This window comes from Rutidosis leptorrhynchoides, chromosome 4 (assembly GCF_046630445.1).
Source record: "Rutidosis leptorrhynchoides isolate AG116_Rl617_1_P2 chromosome 4, CSIRO_AGI_Rlap_v1, whole genome shotgun sequence".
Lineage (NCBI taxonomy): Eukaryota > Viridiplantae > Streptophyta > Magnoliopsida > Asterales > Asteraceae > Rutidosis > Rutidosis leptorrhynchoides.
In genome coordinates this window covers 364,657,870-364,669,221 of record NC_092336.1, presented here as the reverse complement: position 1 = coordinate 364,669,221, position 11,352 = coordinate 364,657,870, and the positions used below count along the sequence as shown (strand labels likewise).

Sequence of the window (11,352 nt, the reverse complement as noted above, 5' to 3'; positions counted from 1 at the left end):
ACCGACTCTGACACAGAATCCGAGGAAACCGTGCAAGCGCAAGGAAATACGATACTAGAATTTGTGGATGATACCGAATCGGAACCTGAGACGGAACTCGAGCATGAGAATGAGCCTAAAGGAAAAGAACCGGCAGAGGATTCCGAGGAAGAAACAGAGCCCGAATCCGAATCCGAACCTGATATACCCGATTCACCCCAGCCACCTTTTGTTAAACCCGACCATGTTAACCCCTACAGACCGAGAGGCCACCGTAGGATACTGAAAGGACATGCTCGAGGAAACAACCCCTTTTGTAAGAGTATTCGTTACGATAACCAGTCACTTAAGATGTGTCGACGTTACCATCCCTATGTCGCTTCTACATCTACTTCTAAACCTAGTACCTCTACTGCTGCTGCTAATGACAACAACCCTAGTGACCTCACATTGCGAGTCGAGAATTTGGAGAGAATGGTCGAGTATTTGTTGAAGGAACTCCAGAAACGCAAATAGAGACCGCTCGACTAGATTTGTTCCACGCTATTGAACATTATTTGATTATTATTGTTTATTTTAGGATGCTCGCACATACATTATTAGTTGTGGTTTTACTTATGTGGTTTTACTTATGACATGAGGATTATATTACTTTTATTGGTTATGCATGAATTTCGGAACAAAAATTTTATTTCTTTAAGTGTTGGTTTACTAATGGAAATTTATGTTTAGTGTTGCTAATACTATTGCTAATTAGTGATAAGGTTACTAGTGTACATTTTTCATACTACTGTTACTACTAAACACTATGTATCACTGCTACATACCACTAAGTGTTAATAAAATCGCTATGATTTAATATTAGTTACTATGCATCATTCCGTTGCTAGTATATTTTATATATCGATTTCATTGGAACTAACCGAATGTATTTTCTTGACCAGAAAGATAATGCCGCCCAAGCAAGTTTCCCAAGCAGATGTTCGTCGGTGGATTACTGAAGGACTGACCGAGGCCGTGGCAGAACTCCGTAATGGAACCAACAGCAACAATGTGAACACTACGAATCAGCAAAACCAGGATACGTCCAATACTCAGAACAATGGACAAGCAGGGTGTACGTACAAGACCTTCTCGAGTTGTGAACCAAGCTCCTTTAATGGTACTGAAGGTCTAGTTGGTTTGACTCGTTGGTTTGAGAAGCTCGAGTCAGTCTTCCGTATCAGTGGTTGTAGGGATGCGGATAGAACGAAGTTCACAACTTCTAAGTTATCAGATGGCGCCTTGACGTGGTGGAATACGTATGCAAACTCAGTAGGTATGGATCAGGCTTTTGAGACTCCATGGGAGGATTTGAAACGACGAATGATCGCAGAGTATTGTCCCTACACTAAAACTGTTAAGATGGAGCAAGAACTCCAGAACCTGAAGTTAGTGGGTAATGATTTGACTAGTTACAATAAGAGATTCTTTGAGCTTGCTCTCATGTGTCCACATATGGTTACTCCCGAACGTCGCAAGATCACTCTTTATGCGAACGGTTTGACCGATAAAATTCAAAGTGGTGTGACTACTTCGAAGCCGAGAACTATACAAGAAGCTGTCGAGATGGCTAGTGAGTTAATTGATCAAGTTGAACAGCGAGGGAAGACTCCTGCCTCAAATGAGACTAAAACTCATGATAATAAGAGGAAATGGAACCGTAACAATAATTCAGGGAAGAATTACAATCAACAGCCCTTTAAGAAACAAGATACTACTAAGAATAATGCTGCAACCTCAAGTGCTAATTCTGGTTATAAGGGAAAGTTCCCTTTGTGTGTTAAGTGTAATAGGCATCATCCGGGGGATTGTTTGAAAAAGTGTGATAAGTGCAAGAGGAATGGACACTTGGCTGCCGAGTGTAAAATTGGTACGAATATGTGTTATGGGTGCGGAAAAGAAGGTCATTTCAGGAAGGATTGCCCAACTGCTAGTAAGGCTAATGAACCTGTGAAAGGAAGAGCTTTCAACATTAACTCCAGTGAAGCTCGTGATGATCCTAAGCTAGTCACGGGTATGTTTCTTCTCGATAATCAACATGTTTATGTACTTTTCGATTCCAGAGCTGATAGAAGCTTTGTGTCTAGAGATTTTTGCCATAATCTTAAGAATATTGTTTCGTCCTTAGAGAACTTATATTCTATAGAGCTAGGAAATGGTAATCTAATGAGTTTTGATAAGGTTTACCGTGATTGTATTTTGACTTTGGCTGGAATGTCATTTAAGATAGATGTTATACCGATTAAGCTAGGAAGTTTCAATCTTGTGGTTGGAATGGACTGGTTAGCCAAGAATAAAGCCGACATTGTTTGTCATCAGAAAGCGATTCGCATTCCTGTTGCTGAAGGTGAACCTTTAATGGTGTATGGAGAGCGAAACAATATGCTGTTACATTTCATTAATTGTTTGGAGGTGCAGAAACACATGAGAAAAGGTTGTCTTGCTATGCTAGTTCACGTAAGCAAAACTGAATCGGAAGGTAAGAGACTTGAAGATGTACCCATTGTTAGAGAATTTCCCGATGTTTTTCCAGATGAGTTACCCGGATTACCTCCGCCTAGAGATGTAGAATTCCAGATTGATTTAGTTCCCGGAGCGGCACCTGTAGCGCGTGCACCGTATAGACTTGCACCACCCGAACTGCAAGAGTTATCTAGTCAACTGCAAGAGCTTTTAGATAAAGGATTCATTCGACCGAGCTCGTCACCATGGGGAGCTCCAATACTATTTGTGAAGAAGAAGGATGGATCTATGAGACTCTGTATCGATTATAGAGAGTTGAATAAGTTGACTATCAAGATTAGATATCCGTTGCCAAGGATTGATGACTTGTTTGATGAATTGCAAGGATCAGCATGTTATTCAAAGATCGATCTAAGGTCAGGTTATCACCAGATGAGAGTGAAGGAAGCGAACATACCAAAGACAGCGTTTAGGAAATGCTATGGTCATCATAAATTTACCGTAATGCCGTTTGGATTGACGAACGCACCGGCTGTGTTCATGGATCTCATGAACCGTATGTGTAAACCATATCTAGACAAGTTTGTTATTGTGTTCATCGATGATATTCTGGTGTATTCCAAGAGTGAGGAAGAACATGAACAACATCTCTGTTTGTTACTAGAGATGCTCAGGAAGGAGAAGTTGTACGCGAAATTTTCGAAATGTGACTTTTGGTTGCGAGAAGTGCAATTTTTGGGTCATATCGTAGGAGTCAATGGTATCCAAGTTGATCCTGCGAAGACAGAGACAGTGAAGCAATGGGAGACTCCTAAGTCGCCAACACAGATACGACAATTTTTAGGTCTTGCGGGTTATTATAGGAGATTCATTGAGGGATTTTCTACTATTGCCCGACCGTTAACAGCATTGACTCACAAGGGTAAGAAGTATGAATGGACAAAGTTGCATGAAGGTGCATTCCAGTTGTTAAAGGAGAAGTTAACGACTGCGCCTATTTTTTCTTTACCCGAAGGAACCGAGGATTTTGTAGTTTACTGCGATGCTTCACGACAAGGTTATCATTGCGTGTTGATGTAACGTACGAAAGTGATTGCTTATGCATCCCGACAATTGAAGATACACGAGTTAAACTATACGACTCACGATCTAGAACTTGGTGCTGTAATTTTCGCACTGAAGATGTGGAGACATTATCTGTATGGTACGAAGTTCACTGTATTCACTGATCACAAGAGTCTGCAGCATATTTTCGATCAAAAACAGCTTAATATGAGACAGAGACGTTGGATCGAATTGTTAAACGATTACAATTGCGACATTAGCTATCATCCCGGTAAAGCTAATGTAGTGGCAGATGCTTTGAGTAGGAAGGAGAGAGTTAAGCCTATTCGAGTTAGAGCATTGAACTTGACTATTCAAAGGAACCTTACTTCTCAGATACGTGATGCACAAGTAGAGGCGTTGAAAGAAGAGAACGTTGCTTCCGAATCACTTCGAGGAATTGATAAGAAGTTTGTCACTCGAGACGATGGAACCCGGTATTTTATTGACAAAATATGGGTACCGAATTTTGGCGATTAAGGGAACTAGTGCAAGAAGAGGCACATAAGACAAGGTATTCTATTCATCCTGGATCCGACATGATGTGCCAAGATCTTAAGGCACTGTATTGGTGGCCTAATATGAAGGCGGAAATCGCTACCTATGTTGGTAAATGCTTAACTTGTGCTAAAGTTAAGGCAGAGCATCAGAAGCCGTCAGGTTTGCTGACACAACCCGAGATTCCTCAATGGAAGTGGGAGAATATTACGATGGATTTTATTACTAAGTTGCCTAAAACGGTAGGAGGTTATGACACGATATGGGTTATCGTGGATCGTCTTACTAAGTCTGCTCATTTTCTACTGATTAAGGAAACGGATAAGATGGAGTGGTTGGCACAAATTTACTTAAAGGAAGTAGTTTCTCGACATGGAGTGCCACTATCTATTATTTCCGATAGAGACAGTAGATTTACATCTAGATTTTGGCAAGCTTTGCAAGATGCCATGGGAACTCGTTTAGACATGAGTACAGCCTATCATCCGTAGACTGGTGGGCAAAGTGAGAGGACAATTCAGACATTAGAAGACATGTTAAGAGCGTGTGTGATTGATTTCGGAATTGGATGGGATAGACATCTACCGTTAGTAGAGTTTTCCTACAACAATAGTTATCACGCAAGTATAAAGGCAGCGCCTTTCGAAGCACTGTATGGTAGAAAGTGCAGATCACCTTTATGTTGGACTGAGTTAGGAGATAGTCAGTTAACTGGTCTGGAGATTTTACATGAGACGACTGAGAAAATCATGCAGATTCGAGAAAGAATGAAAATAGCACGAGATCGACAAAAGAGCTATGCAGATCTTAAAAGGAAAGATTTGGAATTTCAGGTTGGAGACAAGGTTATGCTCAAAGTGTCACTCTGGAAGGGTGTAGTGCGCTTTGGAAAGAGAGGAAAGTTAAGTCCGAGGTATATTGGACCGTTTGAGATTACTGAACGAATTGGACCGGTAGCGTATAGATTGAAACTACCACAAGAACTTAGTGAGATTCACGATACTTTTCATGTTTCCAATTTGAAGAGGTGTTTATCAGATGAAAGTTTGGTGATTCCTTTAGATGAAGTGCAAGTAGATCCTAAGCTTAATTTCATTGAAGAACCTGCTGAGATTATGGATCGCGAGATTAAGCAACTAAAGCAAAGTAGAATTCCATTGGTTAAGGTTAGATGGAATGCACGAAGAGGACCGGAATTCACGTGGGAGCGTGAAGATCAGATGAGACTTAAGTATCCGCAACTGTTTCCCGAGGAGACGACTACGACGGATGACCACTAAAATTTCGGGACGAAATTTTTATTAACAGGTGGGTAATGTAACAACCCAACTTTTTCCGTTTACTATCGTTACTTGTCCGTTAAGTATTTAACGGTGATTATTTAAACTTTGTGTATTTAATTAAATTAAATACATACCTAATAGAAGAATGTTTGAATTAATATGTTATATTAATTTACGATTTATTTCGGTTAGCGAAAGAATTAGAAAACGTTACGATAAGGTTAATCGCCTAGAAGACTTTTCAGTTTACGGAACTCAGGAAAACGACACAATAATTATTTTCGATAATTATTGACTTTAAGGAAATTATTATTTTTAATTTGTTATAAGTTTAATGAATTAAACTCGGTGATTGCGTTTCAACGACTAGTTAACGTTCCGAAGACCCGGTACGGTTAACGGCACTCGAAACGAACCACGCGCGTACCAAGAGTTAACAAAAACCAAGCCCGAGACCTCATGAGAAGGCCATTCGGCCGACCCCCCTAGTGGACTCCTTTTGGACTCTTAATTTCTTATTTGGCTATGTGATTAGTGGTGGATTAGATTAAGACCCTAAACTAGAAGTATAAAAGGAAAAGGAAACTTGTAAACCCTCCCCATTTATTTTCTTGGCCGAGATTTTGCTCCCCTCTCCCCCTTGTTGGCCGTCGACATCACCCCCACCATAACCACCATCATCACTCAAAATTAGGACAAGTTTTGAAGATCAAAGTTGCTCGTTACATCGTTCTACATCTAGTATTGTTGATTGATTGTGTTAGAAAGGTATAATTGTAAACCCTAATCTCTATAAATCAGTTTTTTGATCAATTACATAGTGTATTAGAGTCTAGTGCTCAATTAATGGTGTCTAGTGTTGTTAATTGTTGATTGATTGCGTAATTAACGTTGTTTGATTGAAAACGAATTTATTTATTGATGATATGATGAAGTTGACATGAAATCTGACTTTGTAATATGTTTAATTAGAAAGATATCGAAAATTTATTAATTTTAGACTCCGATTTTGCGTGATTTCGTTATCGTATGATCAAGATGTGCTTAATCGAAGTTTTCGTTAGGTTTTGCATGAAATCCGAATTTTCTGAGTTGCATGCTTTATGTTTTAGCTTATGAAAGTTATTCTACTGTATTCCTTGTAAAAAGTTATGCAATTTAGACTAAAGATTTGCGTTAAAAGGTTATATGAAGCTTCCGATATGATCAAACGAAGTTTTGGTTCGTAAAGAATGCTGAATCTGTTTTAATGTTTACATAAAAATTTCTAGAATAAACTAGGTATTGATTTAGACTTTGAACTTCTGGAATATGTTAGTTTATATATTAATTGACATGTTCCATTTGTATGAGAACTTGCGAGAACGTGATTTGCAATGAGATAAATGCTTGTCTAAATGATATGTTCGATTGATGGTCAAAAACTTATGAGTCTGTAATTTTTTTCAAATCTGTACGAATTGGCTAAAACAATGCTTCTGATTATTTTATCACTTAAATTTTGTGATGTCTTGAGATGACACCAATTGGGCGTTTGTTAAAATCTATTTTCTATATTTTATGAAAAATATTTAAAAACTGACGCGCGAGCAGAATTTTCTGTAATGAACCTGAACTTGAGCCTTTCTGATATTGGACTTTTAATTATCGTATGAGGCTTTTGCGGGACTTTTTGGAATTGATTTTAAGTCTAGTTATGATCTGGAGTTGATCATAATTTTATGAATTATGTGTTATGTGCTATGAGTGTATCTCTTTACGACGTATGATTTTCGAAGGTTTACTTTAAGATGCGGGAAATGCGATTTACTAAATTACGAGCGATAACATGTTATATGACTTAAGTATGATTAGTTGACTATGTTTGCATGACTTACTGAGATGTTTGACTTTAGTTGACTTTTGGTTTGACTTTGGTTGACTTCTGCTCGCTTGCTTGGATTAGTTGACTTTTACTTGGTTGTTGAGTCAGTCTGAGCACTAGAACTTTACGTACACTATGGGTTGACTAATTTTGACCTATTAGTGTATACTTAAGATGATTTACTTTATTAGGTTGCGTTATTCAAGTCGAAAGTTTCGACAACAGTACGATTTGCTAAGATCTTTACGAGTGCTTTTGCTAAGGTGAGTCTACAGTCCCTACTACGTTTTTACAGGGATGAGATGCATGCTTTTTACAAATGTTTTACGTGTTTAGCACAAGTAACTTACTAAGAATATACATATGAGTTCAGATCAAAAATCCCTTAGCTTGATTATATTAATTACTTTGTAAGCTCGACTTATAGGGACGGTACCGTTAGGTTTGACAAACCTCACCGCAACGTTAAACAGGTGCTTATGTAGTTGTAACACGTACCCTTGATCGGTATATCACAAGTATAGGGTAAGCTAAAGATGTGTGCTCGGCTCACGCAAAGGTTAAAGCTTTATAATCAAGTGCTCATGATAATGTATACTTTTCCAGTGATGTTTTCTAAGAAAATCTTGTGGCCTTACTTATGAAATGATTTACTAAACATGTAGTTTCACTCAACGTTTTTGTTGACGTTTTGCATGTTTCATCTCAGGTACATAGAGCTAGTGCTTCCGCTTTATTTGAAGTTATGTGCTGTTTGCTGCTAGAACTGGACGGCGTTCAGCATGATTTCTATTTTTATTTCAAGAACAAATATTCGCATTTAAACAGTTTTCTCTGATGTTTTGGGTTCATATACTATGGTCATTGATGTCAAATGTTTCCAGTTACATTTTCTTTAATAAATGACTTTGTTTTCATGGTTAATGCGAATACATTTTGGAAACGTCTCATATGGAGGGCGTGACCGCTAAACTATGTGACCAGGAGTTAATATTCCGTTAGTGGATTCTGATGGGGTATTACATTTAGTATCAAAGCCAGGTTGGTTACCTAGGACTAGGCTGCATTACATAGTCGAACGTTAGGACAACTAGTGCATCTAGACTGTAACCGTAGACTCGTTAGGTTGCATGAACCCTAGTAGATGAAATTGCTATGATTACTTGGTATCTAATATGATATGATTACTAAGTTACTAGCCTTGTGCTTTCTTTGTGTGCTAGATGACTACTTCTAATCCTATCATTCTTACCGACTCCGACACGGAATCCGAGGAAACCTTGCAAGCGCAAGGAAATACGACCCGGGATGGAACCCGAGCATGAGAATGAGCCTAAAGGAAAAGAACCGGCAGAGGATTCCGAGGAAGAAACAGAGCCCGAATCCGAATCCGAACCTGATATACCCGATTCACCCCAGCCACCTTTTGTTAAACCCGACCATGTTAACCCCTACGAACCGAGAGGCCACCGTAGGATACCGAAAGGACCTGCTCGAGGCAAGAACCCCTTTTGTAAGAGTATTCGTTACGATAACCAGTCACTTAAGATGTGTCGACGTTACCATCCCTATGACGCTTCTACATCTACTTCTAAACCTAGTACCTCTACTGCTACTGCTAATGACAACAACCCTAGTGACCTCACGTTGCGAGTCGAGAATTTGGAGAGAATGGTCGAGTATTTGTTGAAGGAACTCCAGAAACGTAAATAGAGACAGCTCGACTAGATTTATTCCACGCTATTGAACATTATTTGATTATTATTGTTTATTTTATGATGCTCGCACATACATTATTAGTTGTGGTTTTACTTATGTGGTTTTACTTATGACATGAGGATTATATTACTTTTATTGGTTATGCATGAATTTCGAAACAAAAAGTTTATTTCTTTAATTGTTTGTTTACTAATGGAAATTTATGTTTAGTGTTGCTAATACTATTGCTAATTAGTGATAAGGTTACTAGTGTACATTGTTCATACTACTGTTACTACTAAACACTATGTATCACTACTACATACCACTAAGTGTTACTAAAATCGCTATGATTTAATATTAGTTACTATGCATCATTCCGTTGCTAGTATATTTTATATATCGATTTCATTAGAACTAACCGAATGTATTTTCTTGACCAGAAAGATAATGCCGCCCAAGCAATTTTCCCAAGCAGATGTTCGTCGGTGGATTACTGAAGGACTGACTGATGCCGTGGCAGAACTCCGTAATGGAACCAACAGCAACAATGTGAACACTACGAATCAGCAAAACCAGGATACGACCAATACTCAGAACAATGGACAAGCAGGGTATATGTACAAGACCTTCTCGAGTTGTGAACCAAGCTCCTTTAATAGTACCGAAGGTCCAGTTGGTTTGACTCGTTGGTTTGAGAAGCTCGAGTCAGTCTTCCGTATCAGTGGTTGTAGGGATGCAGATAGAACGAAGTTCGCAACTTCTAAGTTATCAGATGGCGCCTTGACGTGGTGGAATGCCTATGCAAACTCAGTAGGTATGGATCAGGCTTTTGAGACTCCATGGGAGGATTTGAAACGACGAATGATCGCGGAGTATTGTCCCTACACTAAAACTGTTAAGATGGAGCGAGAACTCCAGAACCTGAAGTTAGTGGGTAATGATTTGACTAGTTACAATAAGAGATTCTTTGATCTTGGTCTCATGTGTCCACATATGGTTACTCCCGAACATCGCAAGATCACTCTTTATGCGAACGTTTTGACCGAGAAAATTCAAAGTGGTGTGACTACTTCGAAGTCGAGAACTATACAAGAAGCTGTCGAGATGGCTAGTGAGTTAGTTGATCAAGTTGAACAGTGAGGGAAGACTCCTGCCTCAAATGAGACTAAAACTCATGATAATAAGAGGAAATGGAACCATAACAATAATTCAGGGAAGAATTACAATCAACAGCCCTTTAAGAAGCAAGATACTGCTAAGAATAATGCCGCAACCTCAAGTGCTAATTCTGGTTATAAGGGAAATTTCCCGTTGTGTGTTAAGTGTAATAGGCATCATCCGGGGGATTGTTTGAAAAAGTGTGATAAGTGCAAGAGGAATGGACACTTGGCTGCCGAGTGTAAAATTGGTACGAATATGTGTTATGGGTGCGAAAAAGAAGGTCATTTCCGGAAGTATTGCCCAACTGCTAGTAAGGCTAATGAACCTGCGAAAGGAAGAGCTTTCAACATTAACTCCAGTGAAGCTCGTGATGATCCTAAGCTAGTTACAGGTATGTTTCTTCTCGATAATCAACATGTTCATGTACCTAGGATTCCATATAAAAGGTCGTTTAAACCCTTTAAGGTTAACGTTGGGAGTAGGGATATCCGTCTTAGTGTTCATAGCCCAATTGATTGAGGTTTAGTGTTCATTTAGGAGGTTAAGCTCTTTCAACAATTCTCCATCAGTATCCTATTCTTCATACATATCCCTTTCTATCTTTATAGTTTGTATTACCATTAGTTAAGATTAATCTATCACCACTTGTCACTAGGGTTAACTATTTGGGCACTTTTGTCTCACATTACTGAGCAAACATACAAAAATATGAACCTAAGTTATACTTACCACTTACTCGTTAAAAGGAAGACAAGTAGGTGAAATATAGCTAGGAAACCCAGCTAAATATATATAATAAAACCATTACTCCCTCTTGGTAGCTAATTCTGATGTTTTGCGACCTAGCGACACCGCACAAAAAAAAAACATTCCGTTTCGGTCATATCAAGGTAGGAGTAAGGTTTTGACGCCGCTGTCGGGGATCGAATTGTCTGTTTGTTAAGGTAATCTTTGATTCTGTCAATATATCTGAGATTCTTAAGTGGTGTCTATGAAAGACAATTATACACGGATTTAATTATTGGATTTTCCGAAAAGTCTCCAATTATATTGGAACCAAAATGATCCTGCCTCTCCATTGTCGATCTGACCACTGGTTTCAAAGATAAACTGATAAGAAATACACATGCTTAACGAGCAGAGAGTTTGTCGGTATAGGATTTTAAGTCGCCATTATAGTAAACCCTTTTAAAACTACAAAAAAAAATAATTTTTATGGTATTAATTTCTGTAGATTCCAGTCCAAACTTAACCGAT

General features: G+C 38.7%; 1 protein-coding gene across 1 annotated transcript; it reads left to right on the top strand.

Moving 5' to 3' along the window:
* The first annotated feature begins 930 nt into the window (after positions 1-930).
* Positions 931-5,920, top strand: LOC139841805 (uncharacterized). Its single transcript, XM_071832004.1, has 3 exons — positions 931-1,971; positions 2,341-2,639; positions 5,905-5,920. The coding sequence occupies exons 1-3, from the start codon at positions 931-933 to the stop codon at positions 5,918-5,920; spliced, it is 1,356 nt and encodes a 451-aa protein (XP_071688105.1).
* Positions 5,921-11,352: the final 5,432 nt, after the last annotated feature.